General features: G+C 44.6%; 1 protein-coding gene across 4 annotated transcripts in view; it reads left to right on the top strand.

Annotated features, from left to right (window-relative positions):
- UTRN (utrophin) overlaps positions 1-19,661 on the top strand; it is a 1,497,630-nt gene that overhangs the window by 670,918 nt on the left and 807,051 nt on the right. For all 4 annotated transcript variants that reach the window (XM_086927281.1, XM_086927282.1, XM_086927283.1 and 1 more), the window contains one exon: positions 2,949-3,138. In XM_086927281.1, coding sequence (XP_086783407.1) covers positions 2,949-3,138 — 190 coding nt within the window. The remainder of the gene's footprint in view (positions 1-2,948; positions 3,139-19,661) is intronic.

The raw sequence follows: 19,661 nt of genomic DNA, 5'->3' as shown, positions 1-19,661 counted from the left end.
GTACGTTTTTATAAACTTTATAAAAGAAGGGAAGCAGTGTACAGTGTTCATCCTGTGATCATAATGTCAGTGTTCTAGGCTATACAGCCATGCTATCACACAGGATGGAATTAAGTTAACAGTAGAATAAACCTATTTTTGTCTAATATTGGATAGACTAGCACTTTGGAACTTACTGTAATGTTTGACCCAGGTTAGTGCAGCTGAGAATTAGTTTGTAAAATAAATGCAGTTTGATCCCTCTTAGAAATTGTATTTGTTGGGACAGAAAAGTCCTCTGCATGGTAAAAGAATTGAACACATGCCCTTCCTGCCCAACTGTACTGTTTTCTGGATCCCTAATGCTGATTTTTGTTCTCATAGGCAAACATGGATCATGCATGTGCACTACGACATAGACGTGTCTCACGGACTGAGGTCTTGTTGGACCAGGAGGAGCACCCAAAGTGCTACCCTCATAGTGGTGAACCTTCACCAAGAGTTAAGCAGCACAAGCATGGTGTCGGCAGCATACAGTATAGTGATCAGCAGGACTGAACATGTCCTTTTTATCTATGTCACTGGATTGAGGCCTACAGGCTCATTCGCCTTTTTAAAGTTCTGCTGCTGTGTGCTTAACTCACCCTTGGCCTACATCTGTAGTAGAGCGCTGCGTAGTGTAGAAGTGGGGAATCTGCACTGAATGTATGTGTGCCTGGGAAGGGTACAGAGGTAGAGCAATACTGTGCAAAACATGTGAGCTTACTGCATGTATGTATGCTTGCAATAATATATTACAGGAACAATGTAGTGTTGAGCAGTGCATAAGCATTAAACGCATGTGCTGGATGTATGTATGCTTGTGAGAAGTACAAGAGCTGAAGGGTGAAGTGTGGTACAGCATGTACTTGGTAAGTAAGTGTGTACTGGGTTCCAAATTGGGAAGGAGGGGATGGCATAATATGGGCGATCAAAACAGAGGAGCCTACAGCTGCAACCCTGTATGCAGGAGGGGCTACCAGTACCAAAAGTCCAAGAAGTTTGGACCATTGCCCAGGAGAAGATTGTGGCTGTGACCAGTAGGTCGAGCCCACACACAAAAACCTGAGAACCCCTGCCCCTCCCCAGACCGTGAAGGACACAGCGGAAGACATTGCACCCTCCCTGGGTTCTGATTGTGAGCTGGAGGATCGAATCCCCACCCGAGGAGGGAAAATTGACCTACCTCATCTTCGCATGCTGGGAGCATCTCTGATCGCTGAGAGAAGCTGCCAATGCCGCTTGAGGGCCAGGTGCTGCTCTATGCACCACAAGCAGCCTGATTTTTCTGAACAGGATCAGGACTTGTGAGAGCTGACTCACAGGGCACTCGCTGTACCCCTGAAAACTGCTGTACTGCAGAGCAGGTAAGACTTGACTGGGCCTCAGAGGCCCGGGGTACTCTGTGCTGATGGTGCTTTAGCACCATAAACACTTTTGAATAATTCCTAAAGAGTCAAACGTGAACTCTTGAGTACGGTCTTCCAGTGAGCATTCCCTGGATGCGGTCATCAGCGAATGGATAACACCCCAACCATTTTACACCATTGAGGGTTGGACAGGGATTTGCTTAACAAACGCCAGAGCCTGGACCTCAAGGGGATTGTGTTATTACTTAAGAATGTTGTTCCTTTGAGTGTGCAGAGATAAAAAATAAAATGCTTCTTTTTCTCATAAAAGCAAGTATTTGGCTGCACATTGATTTATTGACAGTACTGTGTATACTGTATGAGTCATGTTCACTCGCCTGCATCTCCACTTCCACCCCCCGATTGAGCATTTGAATGCACGTCCATGGCGACCGCTGAGAGTCAAGTGCAGAAGGGGTACTTCACCCACTTCGTCTGGATCCGTAGTAGGTCCGGCCACAGGAAATTAAAAGGCCTCAACTACCATGGTAGGGCCCAGTAGCCCTTGCATGCCCTATTGCCCTCTGAATGGGGTTCCAACAGAATTCTTTTGCTTCCTCCGTCTTGTCAAAAGTTTTGACATAATTGTTGTATCTCACTATAGAAAACCAAGCAACTATTTAAAAAAACACACACAAAAAACAATGTGCTGAAGGCGTGAGAGTGTATGGTAACATTATTTGCTGGCTAGCCACCATCTCCATAGGCACTTTTGATTTTCAATTGAATACAATTGTGTACTTATTTTGTGCAAGGGGGTTTTTGTCACATCAGTGTTAAGCGAAATTGTGAAAATGTAAACCTGCACAGGAACTTTCGATACTTTTGGTAGGTTACAACATGCTGTAACTTCTTGCATGCAGTAGCTGCTAACAGCACTTAGCTATTCCTCAAATTAATTTCATCATGATGAATTGTCTGCTTATATCTCGTGGAGGAGCTGCACTTTTTAAGGGAAATATTCCATCTTGCACTCCTGATTTATGGAATGGTGTATAGTCAGTGAACCAATTCAGAAATAAGTTTCTTCCATGCAGTAGCTCATAGTTTTCAATTCAACATTTCTGGACCACTAAGATCCCAATCATGTACAACTTTGAACGATGAAATGTTATGGCTTGTTGATCTCACACCTAAATCAATGCGCAACAAAGCTTACTGTGTTGATCTGCTCAAAGCAAGAGCAGCCGTGCAGGTAAGAGCGGTGGGGCCAGATTTTTCTTTGGGGGTGGGGGGGGGGGGTGTGGGGGGGGGGGGGTTCCACAGACTACCACGAGGGAAAATTAAATAAATAATTAATTATCCCTCGTCGACTCACGAAATCGTCCACCCAGCCCCACTGCTCTTATCTACACGGGCCGAGGCTGGCTCAAAGCCATATGATGCTTTACATTTGTGCCAGGAGCCCCCAACAAACAGGTGCTGATTTGTGTTCCTGTCGCTGATCTTTAGGCACAAACCATTCTCTCTCTTGTCTTGAAGAGTCCTTAGAGAAGAAACGAATTTCCTTTTGTCTTTTAGGGTTGGGGACAGACAGACCACTCTGGAGTCTGACTTGAAGTCGGTGCAGGCCTCCCTGAAGGATATGGAGAGCTTCCTCAAGTGGCTGCCTGAGGCAGAGACCACTGTAAATGTCTTGGCAGATGCCTCACAACGGGAGAATGCTCTTCAGGACAGTTCCAGTGCCCGGGAACTCAAAAAGCAGATGCAGGTAGGACCACTAATGCTGTATCATCATCTTTTTAGACAAAGACTCTGTACTCTAAAGTTGCTTGTAAAAAGTAAAAAAAAAAACAGAAAGGCTGTTCTCGATGCACATGGTTACATGATTCGCTCTTGCCGATTCTCTTACATGATTCTCTGTTACTGATGCATAATCTGTGTTCACAGTGTTTGTTTGATGTACCAATTTTTAACTACCCCAACTAGGAAATGTTGTGACTTTCGGCACATGAAAGAGGCCGCCTTATTATCTGTAATATAGCAGGTTGAACACTGAATTTTTCTTCAAATAAAGAAACTGTGTCAAGGGATCAAGTTCCCTTAATCTCCCTGATGATACAGCAGTCATAAAGAGATCATGTTTGGTGTTTGTCTTCATATCCTGCCACAGATGAGCACTTTCTTCCTACTTCCTTTATGGATTTGATCTGACTTGCATGTATTTTGTATAGAGGTCTAATCAGATAGCATATCGGTGTCGTAGATAATATTTTAAATTGACCCCTGAAAGAGTTCTTGAGATCAGCAGATATGTGGGTGTGGGGGCCGCAGATCTGCCAAAGTACACCTATTTCAACCGTTCTGGATTTCCTACTTTATTTTGAAGATAGAAGATTCTATGGTGGTCATGTTCATTCAATTGGCAAATAGAAACTAATTCCAATAATACCCGAAAGAATGGTCTGCAGCATTGCAGCTCACAATTAGATAAAGGCTCACTAGGGTTGTAGTCTAAGGATCTGGTGCCCATAAATTTACTTCTTCGCCTCTTGCCACTTTTGGGCAAAATAATACTAGAGAATAAATCTGGAGATGGCATCAAATGAAAGGTGGGCTGAAATGTCTTGATTGAGCTGTGCAGTTTAACAGAGCGACGATATGTTTATGGTGCTGGAACTGAGGTTCTATGATCCGTGAAATAGCAGTGGCCTCGGAAATGTAAGGACAAGGATGGGAAGGTTAGTGGTGATGAAGAGTCTAATTTTGGATGTATTATCATTCAATCTAAAAAGTTGATCCACCGAGGCATGACTTATGTTAGCAGGATGTAGCCAGTCCCATGTGCAACCATTCAAGACACTTTTGATCACATTGGGGGATGGTTCTGTCAGAGTACAGACAGACTGCTACTTTTCCCCAGAGTACGTGCATTCTGTGGTTTTGAAGGGCTAACTTGTGTGTGCGTTAAATTATTGCATCGATTATCAAAGTTATGGATTGTTTCCAAACGGAAATAGTTGAGTCCCACTGTAATAGAGTCTAATTTTGTTTGAAGATGATATAGTAAAATGTTGGTGAATGGAAGTAGGGAGTACTGAGCAACACTTCAAAGGATTATTGATGTCATCAACCATTGGATCGGTTCTGCATGGCGAAAAATCTTAGTACGTGCACCAAGTATATGTAATTGTAGTCTTAAACTTCAAAAAAAAGGTTGAAAAGAATAAATCTTTCCTTGGCTTTTGAGCAGTAAGCTCTTATTTGAAAGATCGGAACCCTTTATATGGTGAGTTGAAAAAAAAAATCTTTATATCTGCGGTAGACCCCAAATTGATCGTAGTGCAATACTGGCAGATCCCAAATAGTTTAGCCATGCAGCAGTACAGACAAACCCTTGCAGTGTCTCTTGATAATGTAAAGCATTATATGCAGATGATACATTTATTTGCGGGAGTTAGCTGTGAGTTAATAGGATCAATTTGAGCTTAACCCGGCAAAGACTGAGCGATAAATGCCGTTGACTCGGTTCATTGTCAAGAATGCAACAAATGTTTCAGCAGCCTGTCTTTATATAGAGAATGAGACTTCTTTTTATATTGTATCTTGAAGTGAAACTCTGTAGTGATGTCTGTAATTGATACCACGTTATTAAAATACAAATGATATGTATATTGCCAGTTCGCCATCAAATTTAAATCAACGTTAGAGCTGCTTTTCTTACAAGACACACACTTCGCGGCTGTGCCCGATAATCTCTCTTTTCCATTATGTCTGGAGTCAGGAAATTGTGAGTATTGGAAGACGGCTAGAGTAGTGATATTGCATGTTACACAAACTGGTAATATAACGCCTAAGCATGGAAGATTTATACTACTTGTAGATCGGAATGGAAAAGACTGCAGTACTGAAAAGTCCATCTAGCTGCTGAGGAATCCATACTACTATTATAAAGAGAGAGCCGAAACCTTTGAGGCGAGTAAGCTCAAGTACAGCACCAATCACAACACCCAATACAGCATTGGAAAGGGCAGTTGCAGCAGATGGACATAGGCTATACATCTACCCACCATATACATTACAAAGGTAAAAGAACCTGAGGGGTAAAGTAGTCCCTTGTGGGCGTCGGCGTTGTCAGAGGGGCCTGGCCAACAAAAATAAATAAATGGGCGCGGCATTCACGGGGTGCGGCATTGAAGGGGCGCGCCATTCACGCAGCATAACTGCTAACATTCACAGTACTCGCTTTTGGGCCTAACCGTTCTGATAGGGGTGTCGCCAAACACCAATGTGCGCCGCATTCACGGAGATTCGCATTCAGAACAATGTGCGCCGTATTCACGGAGCTTCGCATTCAGGCGGCATTTTACACACTTAACGATTTCAATTTAGTCCGGTGCTCAGGCGGGGGCTCAAGCCAGTCAGCCTACCAGCGGGGATCACACACGCGCAGCCCTCGCAAGCACGCTGCCACGCATTGCACTGTCGGCATACACGGATTAACGTCGGACAGAACGCTCTTGGGGATTCTATAACCAACCCACTCCACAGCACCCACAAGCTGCAAACGTTACCGCTGAGGATGCACATATCACGAAGGATCATCAAAAACGTTACAGCTGAGGAGGCACATATCACGAACGCTCTTCCTAACACTGCATGCACAAGCGGACAAATAAATTGCACAGAAATTACCAACTTCACAAGACAGGTAAAAGACGACGTGCAAGATCAATGTTAAACAACCCATAGAAATCCCTTATGGATGCATAACTATTGTGCCACTTCAGCCATTTAAACGTCCGCATTACCCACTTTCAAACGCTGCTATATTTCTTCCCCGGAAAACGTCGGGACGGGCTGCTAGTATATAATAAAGATGTGTAAATTATAAAATTCAGTGCATGCAATGCAGGTTTCAAGAAGAGGGCCCACATGCAGAGGAAGATCAAGTTTAGTTCATTGAATTGTGTACATTTAAATTACACATTCAAACACATTTAAAGGTGGCACATTGTTCAAAGATTTTAAAATACATCTGACATGAGTAAGGTGTTGTGGCCCTATATTAAGGACTGTTAGATATCTGGGATACTCCAATCGTATGATGCTTTGAAGCAATCTCCTTTTTCAGTTTGTTGTAATGTTTTGAAAAAGTTCCAAAATCTTTTCAGTGTATTTTTGATCCTTTGTATTCTCTATTTCTGGAAATGTGTTTATATAAAAACTTAGCAGGTCCATGTCTCCGAAGGAAATACTAACAGATCCACAAAAGTAGCTTACATACTATTAAAAGTGAGTGTTTTCTCTCAGTGGACTTGTGAAATTGCCAAGGAATGGCGTTTACACTATCTAGATAGGTCAAGGGACGGTTCTCCATCTTAATATGAATAAATATCACATTGTGGATGGAGGGAGAGCTAGGGCCAGAAAAGACATTAAAAAGTGGGTGCCGAGATAAGGTGGGACAGGAGACATAAATTCCGAAATCTAAATTTGTTTAGTTCACAATTATGGGGTTCTAGTCTTGGTATATCCCCTTACTTGTTCTAGATTATTAGATGAATTGTCGTCTCGTCAATTGATGCAGTGCACATTTTTTGTATTAATCTGTTTTTTATAGCGTGGGCCTGATATGGAAATATGAGAGAGCTTTACATATATCAACAGTAAAGCGCAACCCAGAATCAAGTGTGTTTAAAAATATAGCCAAGAGGATTGAGTGTGCGAGGTGAATATCTCCGAACTATGTCAACAGAGGGTGCTTTTATGCTCTTCTGAAGAGTCAAGTGGAGTTTGGCGTGTGAAGATCAGGAGAGTCTATACCTGATTTTTCTTGGAAAGCTTTTCCAGGGCTTGTTTGGTCCGAAACTTGTGGGCTGCAGTCTTCAGGACACGTGGCTGCCCTTATCTCAGCTGCCACCAGAGCTGGAAAATAGACAGCCAGGCTGTGGCGGCTTGTGAGCGTGTGGAGCCTCTTTAGTGGGAACGCTAATTTAATAAGCATTGGCAAAGCCAACATGTCTGGTTTGCATTGTGAGTCCTGTCAAAAATATTTTAAAATGTCTGCTGTGCTGATGAAAAAAAGTAAATAAGATTGTTTTCTGCATACATTGCACCCATGGTATAAATAATCTATTGTGTGTTTATTTATTGTTGGTTGAAAGCTTTATTCGATATGCAAAGATATCTTACAAGCATAACATACATTAAAAACAACATTTAGCAAAAAATACAAGTATGTCATACAGTTAAAAAAGGTAAAATTTAGGGAATTCCCTAAGATAAATCAGCTAAAAAGGAATTAAATCGATATATAGTCAATCTATTGCAACGAATCAACCAAGAACGCTTTAAAAATTTAGAAACACCACAGACTATAAGAGGAGAGGTATCGGTCAATAGAATTCGGAGAGCCACCGAATGCTTGCGTGTTCCCAGGCGTTTGAAGAGGGGTTTCAACCAGTATCTCCTTGGATAAATATAGTCTGGGCACTCAAAGAGTACATGTGCCACCGTCTCAGGCCTGGTTGGGCAACAAGCGCAAAAGGGGGATAAATGGGCATAAGACTTCCACTTCGTTACAGTTGCTCTTATCGGCAGGGTGCCAACTCTAAACTTGAAGTAAAGGGCCCTGTCCATTAGCATAGTAATTAGGTCCATGTAGGGTTCATATGATGCCACATCCTTTATTTCAAGGAACGCTGCCGTCGAATTGCAATGATGTGGATTCCCAATTAGTTGACGAGAGACCCAGTCCCAATATAGTTTTTTGAGGACTGCCTTAGGAGGAGCAGATCTTGTAGTCCAGCAGTCTCCTAGGCCCAGTTCCCCCAGAAGAGTTTTTGTGTCCCTCAGCCACTTGATCTTATTCCAGCCCCCCATGTTCAATATCTATGATAGGCCATCGGCATAGGATTTTAATTCCGGGACCCTCCATATGCGGGACCATAGGAGCAATGGGCGAAGACGGGCCTGGTCTTTGATGCTTTTACAGCCCAAGTCCAAGAGCACTGGGACTATTGGGGTGCTCAGGGGGAGAGCTAGGAGGTCCTTCAGGAACTTATTTTCAGCCTTGGATAGGGAATCCAAATTGCAGTGACCCCATAATTCTGCGCCATACAAGGCAGAAGTAACCCCCCTTGCCTTGTAGATCTCAATTGCAGGCGCCACTGAAGATCTGGGGGATGCATGATATTCCTTGAGTATGGCACCCCCTACCCTTTTGTGACAGAGGACCATCTTGTCGATGTGTGAAGGCCAACTCATTTTCTCATTTAGGCGTAGACCCAAATAGTCAAATTCGGTCACTTTCTCCAGAGGGACTGAATTCAAGGTGGGAGGGCGACCTAATTTCCTTGGTGGACGTAGTATCAGATATTTCGTTTTTTCTACGTTTATCACCAGCCCTCTGGTTGCGTAAAAGTCCTGAAAACGGGTCAACAACTTCTGGACCCCCTGGGGGGTCTTTGAAATTAGCAGAGTGTCATCCGCGAACAATAATGTTGGGATCCGCACACCCCCCAGACAGGGTGCGTCCGCAGGTTCCTGTAGCAGATGCTCCACCACACCATTTACATATAGGGAAAAAAGTGTGGGAGCTAACACGCAACCCTGTCTGACACCCCTACAAACAGGGATCCTATCTGTTGTTTCGCCATTCCTCCCCCCAGCGAACCTGGGCGAGATTGTTCGTGTGGAGTTTCATAAGAAGAAACAGAATGTACGGGGGCAGGCCCAAACGGTGGAGAACCTTCCAGAGTTCTTCCCTGGGAACTAGGTCAAAGGCAGTCTTCAAGTCAATGAAGGCCAAATAGAGACTGCCCTTGCCCAGTTCCACCACCTTCCAGTGAAGTAGTGTTAGCCTAAAAACCTGCTCAATTGTGCCTGTTCCTGAGCGAAAGCCAGCTTGGAAGTCCGATAGAACTTGATTCTCGTCCACCCATTGGAGGATTCTCCCCAAAATGACTTTTCCAGCTACTTTTTGTGTAGAATCAATCAGGCTTATTGGCCTATAATTCCCTGGAATGTCTCTACTTCCCTTTTTGTATATGGGGACTACCACTGCCCCACTCCACGACTCTGGGATCGGGCCCCCCTCCAAGATGGCATTCAAGAGGGCCGAAATCATTTGGCCCCAATCAGATGGGTAGGCCCGCAGTAGATCCCCTGGAAGCCCATGTTTATTTATTGTACATTTGAGATGGAAAATAATGGGGTTCGAGGGAAGTCCTCTTGGCAGAGCTAAAGAGCACATTATTTATATTTTAAAACATAGTTAACAAAATGTTTTCCAGACGGTTTCACTTTCAAGACAAACCTAAAAATGGGACTGCCCTCTGAGAGAAGCTTATGAGGGTCTCCAATGATTCGAATAGTGTGGTCTTAATTAAGTTTTCAAAATGTAAGGGCTCCTGAGCGTGAGTAGACAGACATGTCTTTAAGGCGCATTGGCGATCAGTGATCTATCACTCATCATTTCATTCGAATTGCAGCCTACCACAGAAATCCTGGCAGCTTACATACTTCATTTTGTTGAAACTTTGGTTATTTAAATTTAAGAGGGAATGCAATAATAAAAAAGAGTTAATATAAAGATGAGCTTTAATTAAAGCGGATTTCACGTCAAAATTCCTGCTAAGATTATTGCAGTGGTAAGCCTGTGCGGAATGGCTTAATATTGCGTTGTCTATCTTTCTCCACTGACCTTGTTCCATATCTGAGAGAAGGCGGCATGGAAAGGACTCGGGCTCATTTACTTCTAGGCGCTAGGCTTCCATGTGGGGGGCGGGAAGGGGTTGGTTCACGCGGGAGTCCTTCTAGTAAATATTGGTCTCTTAATGTGACCCTAAGATCTCTTCTGCCATTTCCAAGTAACCGGAAGGGGGGGGGGGCTTCCATATGTACAGCAGGTGCAGGTGCACCAGGGCCAGAAGCCAGAGGGACCCACTGAGTACTAAATATTGCTGTATTCACAGCTGCGTAGGGAGAGGGGGACATTTCCTTCCTTGCACTATGGCACACAACGCACTGGCTACGCCACTGAGACAGATGACGTACTACGTCGATGACGTGTCAGCAGGTGTTGCCGCCCCATGTGGTATTCAGGTTGACCCTGTTAGGGTGCAGGCTCCGGCGGGCGTTTCTCAGCTTCCTGGGTTGAGGAGGTGTGAGGAATGGTGACCAGCTACATCTCAAATATGGACACTCTGAGTGACAGTTGTGTCATTCCGGTGTTTGCTTCTGACAACATGTTTTTCTCATTACCCCAGTCAAGATAATCAGTACACAGGGCCATCTTTAACGTTGGTGGCGCCCAGTGCGACAATGTTTGTTGTCGCCCCCCCGATGAGCTCCTTCTCCAGATATTCCCTCACTACCTCCCTCCAACAGTGCCCCTCATGTCTCCATAGCCCCTCTCTCACATCTTCTTTTGTTTTATAGCGCTACTTACACCAGTCTTGGGTATCAGAGCACTTTACATCGCACACACATTATATAGAGATAATGAATCACATGTGTGTAAATCAGTCTGCACACCTTCAGGAAGAGCCTCAAGACCTGGCAGTTTGGCTGACCTGGAGCTCTCCCCCCCCCCCCCCTCCCCACACACACACACACACACACACGCACAGCGCCTTGAGACCCTCACAGGTGAGTAGCCTGCTTCACAATTCCCTGATTGTTTTCTACCCAAATGAACCTTTTTTAGCAATAATAAGATAATAAAAGACGTGTGGGAAAATACAGAGACCTCTATCTTATACCATGCAGTTTGCATGCAGCTCTTTGATGACCGTTAATAGCTCACTGTGCTATATTAGGTAGGATTGTAACTTATGAACTGCAAGTAACAAAAGATCCCCTCTTACAAAAGCAGTAGGCCACTGAGCTATCTACATAAAATGCATTAGTGATGTGCATGGTATACGTGGTTTGCAGCAGGCATATTGATCCTCTGTGCTACTTTATGATGAACCAAGACTTCCACTAGACAACATTTCGATCCCTCTCCAGCAGCTCAACTAATCACCAGAGTTATCTTGACATTTTTATTGTTGCCTGAAGATTGCTGGAGGCAAGGAACTCCTCAGCAAGTGCTTTTAAATCAGTCACATTTGAAAACTTAGCGCCCCCAAGGTGACACTGCCCTCATGCAGGCCCTGGCTGGACACATTTTAACCTGTCAGTCAGTTCCTGATGCTCGTGTGGGAATTTACAAGTGTTGACTGATCCCTGGGAGAGCTGTTTGCAGATTTTGATCTGTAGAGCTTATCAACCATAAGGAGAACCAAGGGTGCATGAGTAACAGTTTTTTTTATTTATGTATTTATTTGATTTAAGTTTTTTTTCTCCCTTTGCTAAAATATTCATAGGGGTTTTCTCCTAATTTAGCAGCGACAGCGAAAATGCAAGTTTGCGGCAGATAAAGAGGTATGTATGTATGCTGGCTGCTAGTCGTGAATTACGCCACAGCCTCCCCATGCAGCCGCCATGCTTTATGGAGTACGGAGCGCAGTGTGTTCAAAGACCAACTTTATTTCTGAAGCTAATTGAACAGTTTTCGAGCTGCAATGTTCTTTCTTTTATGTCGTCTTTAATGCCGCGCAGGGGGAGTAGAGGGTTTAATCTCACGCTGAATACTCATAACGCTGTTGTTTAATTTGAGTATTTTTGATTAAAGTGACAGGCGTGTTTGCCTTCGGGCGGGGATTTTTCTCTGCTTCCCGTACGTGCCATCGCTCTTAGAGGCAGAGCAGCGTGTAGTTGTATTTTAAACCTCGGCGCCCCCATTTGACGTATTTCATTGCTGTTTGGCTCAGCCATCAAAGGCGCCTTGGTTTCTTGTGTTTCTTTTGTAGGAGTACAGTGTTTGGTATGATGTATTGTGATAACGGCCGGGGCAGAAATTCCCAGAGGAATAAATAACTTTTGACGGGTGTGAATCCACAGGACTGTTTTTCTTGTCTTGAAGAGCAGAAGCAGGTTTATATTCTGTTTGGAAATGGGATTCTCTTGATCTATATTTGTAGTATTTCCCAGGTTTTCGGGTCCTTTTTTCCTCTCGGTGTAGCCAAGTTGCCACCCGTTCCTGAGTTACTAAATTGTGCAGGGTGCTGGGATCACCGGAACCCGAAAGTGGACGTGCCGTGCGAGAAATACTTCTCCCGCTTCAAGGGTTTTAAATGGGCCGGGTCTCACCGGAGCTGAGCAACGGTATTCTTTAAAGGGGGGCTCGAATCTGGTCTCTATTGGGCTCTGTTTAGTGCCGTGGTACAGGCACCTCGATGTGCACGCGCTCACACTGCTCACTTCTTACTAGTGGAGACGTCACGGCGTGACGTCATACCAGGTGAGCGTTGTAGGTGAAGGGAAATCCTTTAAAGAGAGTCATGTTCTCTCTGGATTTCCCTTCTCTTTTTGAAACTCCGGAGCAGCAACACTGTTCTGGTGTCACCAGAGCTTTAAGTGGAAGCTTTTTGAATATCATATGAAAACCATAGTTACTGCTTATTTATCTTGTGCAACTAACAACCAGTGACAAAGCCAATAGTCCTGACTTGTTGTAGGTATCATATTACTTGTTGTATCGTATATCTTGATACAGTGTCAGAAACAGCAAAATGCAAGCCGGGCGGCACATTATGCTAAGCCCAGATTTTTTGCCTATGTGTTTTTAAGCCACACCCTTAATTACATTGGCCACGCCCCTTTGAGAGACCCCCCTGGATTTTTTCATCCCACTTACAGCCCTGCCCGCAGCTGCACTGCCTGCTGGGAGTGTAAGGATGACAAAACTTATTTTGCGGGTCAAAAAAGTCCTCTGAACTCCGAAAAGGGGCTACTGCGACCCTCTTCGGTTTGCAGTTAAGAGAGAGGTATGAAAGGGAGAGTTACGGTGGGATATATTGGTGTTTTTTTTAACCTCCTTTGCAATTGCACGCCATTGATTGGATACTGGCACCTGATTTGGAGTGGTAGACAATTTGCTGAGGAGAAGCTGTCATCATGGGCCAATTTCCCATTTCAGAATCCTGCTTGGAGACCGCAGGAAAGCTGCTATCCACCTCAACCCCCCTCACCGGAAGTTCCAAATTGGAAACATAGTTTCTTTTTATCTTCTTTTTTTTTAAGCAACACCTATCTCTTAATTCAGCAAGAGCTGCTTAAAAAAAAACATGTTCTCATTTGGGAAAGCGAATGCAGGGATGAAGGTCTGGCTGTGCCCTTTACATGCCACCACGCCTTTATTCATAGCCAATTGCAGTATGTTGTGAATAGTGACCTGCCTGATTAATATTCATTAGGCAGGTTATTTTGAGACCCTCTAAGGATACGCATTTTGCAGTGTGACCTAATAGTGCATATATCACATCACAAACTGCATCCTGTTCGCCGACAAGTCTGTTTGCAATTTGAATGCTCTGGTTTGCAGGCAGAGAATAGTAGATCAGGTCAAATATTCCTGAACTTGTAAATATTGGGGGAAAAACAGGATATTGTCTGATCGGCGGACATCTCCTACTTTTGTGTTTTGTTTCTGATTGTACAGTTACTGACAAAGAGATGGCAGAAGTCTGTGCTGGCGAGTCGGATTTTTGGGCGCATTGAGTTCGCCATTCCTTCAGTTTCGTAGATTCTATGAACTAAATGCAGTGTTCGTTCGACTAGTGCTCATGTGGTAGGCCTAGATGAGGAAAACCTGCCAGAGATTCGGTCCACCGTCTAAGTGTCAATTTGCAGACCAGTCGGACCACCCAACATTGCCGCATCGTGAGTGGATGGCACTCCTCAGCTGCAGCCATTGGCTCAAGTATCAAAGTGCAGCCGAATGGGATCACCCAGCTTAGGTGCATCATGAGTGAATGCCACTCCTCTGCTGCAGCCATTGGCTTAAGTATCAAGCTGCAGACCTGTGGGAGCACTTGGCTTCGGTGCAAGTCTGTTTCACTGCACTCCAGAGCCTGCGTCTGGATGAGCATTGACTTGAAAGTTGACTGGTTTCAGTGCTGCACAAGTTGAACGTCTTCTAGATCATGGGTACTCACAAACATTTCTCTAGGGGACACAAAGTATGGTCTATGAAGTGAGTGAGGGCTGCACTGATGCCAGAAAGTGTAGGTTGGGGTGAGGAATATGTGTAAGGTGGATGTAGGGGAGGCGAAGCATGTACATCTAGTGGCTTAATGGCACAATGTGTATTCGAAAAACCTGGGATCAATCCTGGCTTCCCCAATTGACCAACTTGCGTGATCGTTGGCAGTTATCTTTTTCACTTTGCTCTAACCAGTGTGGCTCACTGGTTAGAGCGGCAGACCCTGATGCAGAGATCTGACCCGGGACCAGGGTTCAATTCCCGTCGCGGCAGGGTCTTGGGCTCAATGTCCGCGGACCCGATAATTCTCACCACAGTGCCTACTCTAATCATGGGTCCCACTCTGCAACTCTGGGCAATAGCTTGCTTAATCTCCACACCGGCCCTAATCGCTAAGGATGCCTGGCTTCACCTTGGGGTGCCCAGGAGTGGGCGCCTCATAGGAACAGGCCAGGATGGGTTCCTCAGCGGGGACACACTGGCTAGTGTAACCAGGCGCTTTATAAGCTCAGTTACTTACTACTACTACTTTTCTTCATCATCACTTAAAAAAAACCTCAAAATACATACGTTCAGGATGTGTGCTGTACAAAACCTTCTCTTGAGTTTGATTTAATACATTATAATGTTGTCCATGTTTAATAGCACTCCAGGACACGCATAGGATGCACACGACAACCAACTTTCCTCCGAATTCCCTATTGGCGTGGCATTGTTATCTGGGTGGGTGTCCGCAAGAAATTTTTTTTTAAAAGCTCTAAACACAGCAAATTGATCAGATTTACTGTGGTAAAACTCTACATGTTGATGAAATACACTTTTTAAAACTTTTGAAGAGACTTTGTCTTATTTTTTACACATTCGTTCTACGATGTCTTTAATAAAAATGAAGGAGTTTCTAAAGTTAAGCAGTTCCGGACACCTTCGTTACTCTCCTTTCTTTAACTGCAAGTAACCTGTAGATAAAATGCTTGCCAGTTTATTTAAGATCATTCTGAATGTTAGTGCTCAGTAAAGTAAACACCAGCCCAGTGCTGCTTTTGATCTGGGGGCCGCATGTAAAGGCCAGGATGGCCACAAGTGGCCCCGGACCATACTTTGAGTATCACTGTTCTAGTTTTCCTCTGTCTTAAAGACGGAGCAGGACAAATACCACATATTCACGTATAGCCAGGGCCATTGGAATTATGCGTCAGGAGAGGGCCAAATAATGTGGCAGGTTTTCGTAAATTATGCGGCAAGAACAGCCAAATTATGCTGCATCATGTGGCACATTTTGTAATAGTATTACTTCATTATTTTGTCATTTTTAAACTTGATAACACTGTCTGGGCTTTGATTGCACCTTATGAGTACAGGTTTAACACACCAATATAGCAATAAGCAACATAAAGGTGACCAGTCCAGTTTTGCTGATGGCCTTCCAGTGCACAGCAACACCTGAAGTAACTTTTGAACCGTTTGAGCTAGAAACAACTGTTTTTGTTAAAATCTGCAGATTATGCGGCAGATGATTATGTGGCAAATGTAGCAAATCTATGATTATGAGAATTGTTGTGGTCGCACAATCGGATAATTCCAGTGGCCCTACGTATAACCTGCTGACCACTGGATGGAAAAGGGAACGTGAGGCATCATGGGCTATAACGCACTTGTCAGGGAAGTAAATCCATTGGCGAAGCAAGAGGAGGAATTGGAGTATAAAATGGAAGTAGCAAGGAAGAGGGGAATTGGGGCAATGAGGGCACAGTCCAGGCAATAGGTTCCATAAAAAATGATACAGGAAGATATTATCTCCCCTATAAATACAAAAAGAAACCATATGTGAATTCAAAATGTAGAGAGATAACTCAGGAGCATTAGTTGAATGTATTTTGGCCTAGTTAGGGCAGCCTCACTACACAAATGTTATTCATGTGGTCTTTATGGTACCTCATCATAAAGTAGCTTAGATCACCATGCCAATCATTGCTTAATGTGTCTGGCATTTAATCAAGTTATGAATACCTATACCCAGTAATATTTTTTTTAACAGAGTGCTTCATAATGTCCGTTTCTACCGTTTTTAAGCGCTGTAAATAACCAGTAGTACCATTACCCTTTTTAATGGTACTCGGTTTACCTTTTTTGGGAAAGCTGGTCTTCCGGGATTCGACCTCATCACTTGGCGTTCACTGCATATTGAAGTTTTGAGGGTTTGTCTTTCTTTTAAGTATTTCTTTAGCTTGAGACGACTGCCGCCATAGTCTGTGATCTGTCGGTTACAGGTTTCAATTTTTTCGAGATGGCATCTTATGCCCCATCCACCCTTCATCAGAAATTATGTATTAAGTACCAAAGAGCTGTCGCACTAATTCAAATAGCTCTGAAAATAGTATATAAATATAGCTACGAGGGAATTGATTCATTTCCTTCTAAATACAGGTCAAGGACCATTGTTTTTTGTATTCATTTGTACCCAGGTCTCTGACCATGATTGGGTTACCCCATTTTCTGTAACGGTAATGAAATCAGTAGCAGGAGAATGCCCAGGAGGATGAATTATTCAACTTCGGAAGCTCTGCCACCAACTTTCAAAATGTCATATTTGCTCTCGCGCTGCTCTTCAGCTTCGATGCCCAGTCGCCTGGTCAGAAGTCATTTGTCCAGTTAAGCTAACCCAGGTCCTAATGTGGGTAGGCCGGCCTGAGTGCTGGCGCGTGCTGGGCGCTAGGCACCGGTACCTGAGCATGAGGGACTAAATCTGTGCTATGAGACTCGGTGGTCTTCTAGGAAGGTTAAAACGCGCAGTGGCTAACCCACACCTTCTCTGAAATTTTGTGTAGGGCCAATTTGGTGTGTACATTTTGGACCCAAACTCTGCACTCCATTGCCAGAGCAGTACTGCTGTCCCGGGGCACCATCTGTTTGTGTAAACACAGTGCAAAAAGGCTCTTTCAAGTGTGACCCCCTTCGTCCAGTCCCAATCATTAACCAAAGCAGTACCTACAGCGGGGATAGCAAAACTACAAGTCCCAGAATGCAAATTGCTGGTGGTGAAAATGTCACGAGTGTCTGAAAGTGCCCCACATGCTTTGGGCCGTATGGCAGAGCTGTTTGTATTGTTTATATTTGTAAATGAGAGGGGAATGTTGTTATGTCACTAAATACATCTACTGCTTTGCTCGTAAAAAATAAAGGCAATCCCTCCTCTGTTATCCATGTCCTGCATCCATTTAGTTGTGGCAAATAAGTTGCGCAATCAGTTGCGGCTCCTCCACTATTGTGGAAGAGCGTCGCCCCACTGAACAGAAGGGAAGCGAAAATGATAATAACTATTGTTATTATCATTTTCGTTTTCTTCTGCAATCAGTGGCTCTCGGGTGGGTCTGGGCACCGCAGGGGAGCGGAGTGATTTGCACTCCGTAAGAGGACATGACTGATTGACCGGCCCCCTCGAGCTTGCCAAACAGTCATGCGCACTTTGCATCTTTCCCACCAGGCTGCATTACGTATCCTGGTGAGGAACAGGCAAAACCTCCCATTTCCCATCTGAGCGCTGATCCACGGCTCTCAGACCAATCCCAAGACTGCATTGCAGCATTGTGATTGACTCAGGGGATCCTGGGAGCAGGGTGCTTCCAGCTGCTGGCCAGATAGGAAGAAGAAAGAGGACGGATGCGAGGCGTGTGCCCGCGTTTCAGGTAAGTGGTTTATTTTCTATTGTTTTTTAGTCCTCGTACCCTGTCCCCTCCCTTCCCCCTCCCCCCCCCCCCCCCCGCCCCAACACCTGAGTCCGGTAGTAGCCACTACTGGGCACAATATCACACAACAGGACAAGGAAATTAGCGGTCCAGAATGCATTCTCTTTATATGTGTCACATTAACCTAAGGATAAGAAGAGATATTGTCTCTAGCTTTCCGCAGGTTTTTTTGTAGGCATGTGTTTTTAGAAACAATTGCCCTTACTCACCCGAAGGTGACATGCTTCATCATCAGGCTGTGCTCCACGCCGGGCCGGCATTGCAATGCCCGACGTGCCCCGCAAGGGGGCACTATCCTAGAGTTCTGTTTCAAAATGCCTGATGTACACAGCTGGCCATGAGTGATATGCTAGGCCTACAGTCCGCGTCGGATTGGTAACGCTTGCACTCGGGCAATACCCGAGGGGGCGCTGTCCAGTTCCAGCCATGGGCTGCTTTTTTTTAGCAGTCTGGGGGGTGATTTGGCGGTTTCTGTGTTATTCTGATGCCCCCAGCGGCCCAGTGGGTGCCTGCGTGGCCTTTCTGGAGGCAGATGGGCCTCCATTACCTCCCTTTTATCAACGGGCAGAGGTATCACTCCCTTTCTCTCGCTGGGACCGACCCATTAACATATGCATATTGAGCGGGGCAGGGGCCTGAGCAAAAGTGGCCTCACTTGTATTCAGGTGTGTTTAACCAGTGTAAGCTAATCCGTGCATATTTTTTACCCTACCCCCCCCCCTTTTTTTTTTCTTTATAAAACTTTACCGAATCAGTTTTTTGCAAAGGCAATATGCAAATGTGGGCCACTTTTTTTTGCGTGCCCGGGCCGAATTTTAATCCCAATCCAACCCTGTACAGTCCTTGATTGTAGACGTCAGCGTAACAGCAGATCTATAGGTGGCCAACACTCCTTTGGAACCAGAGACAGGGACCATTAATTCCCAATTTTACTGTCGCTTTTGTTTTAATTTCAACATTGACCAGTGAGATCGCATTAAATATATAGATACATATGGTCCATAGTTGATTTTAGCTTCACACTTTTGCCTATCTTCTCACTTCCTGGATAAATCACTAACAGTCCAGCTGTGATGAGGCCTTTTGAAAAAGATCTCCGGTAAAGTGCTCTCTGGGCATTGCAGTGCCAGCCTAGCTGGAGCATGCAGAAGCATGCCACCTCATGACAAGCAGATTTCTGAGGAAACTGTTAGTGTTTGTAGTTTTTACAGCCTCGCTCTCCCTAGAGGACCGCTTCAAGGCGCTTGAAACGGCGCAGCCTGCAAGTACCTCCTGGATGTGCAACAGATCGAAAAGTTAATGTTGGAGGATAATCCATTCTACAGTGCTTCTCTCCTCCACGTTACTCAATTAAAAACAAAATTGGGCACAATATTTCAATGTGTGGATTTAAATAGGACCCTCGTGTGTATATGTGTGTGCAGGGGGGGGAGGGGGGGTCTTCTTTTTCGCTCC

Source organism: Lissotriton vulgaris, chromosome 6, assembly GCF_964263255.1.
Source record: "Lissotriton vulgaris chromosome 6, aLisVul1.2, whole genome shotgun sequence".
In the NCBI taxonomy this organism is placed as follows: Eukaryota; Metazoa; Chordata; class Amphibia; order Caudata; family Salamandridae; genus Lissotriton; species Lissotriton vulgaris.
Note: the sequence above shows the minus strand (reverse complement) of the source record. Positions and strands in the feature narration are given on the sequence as shown.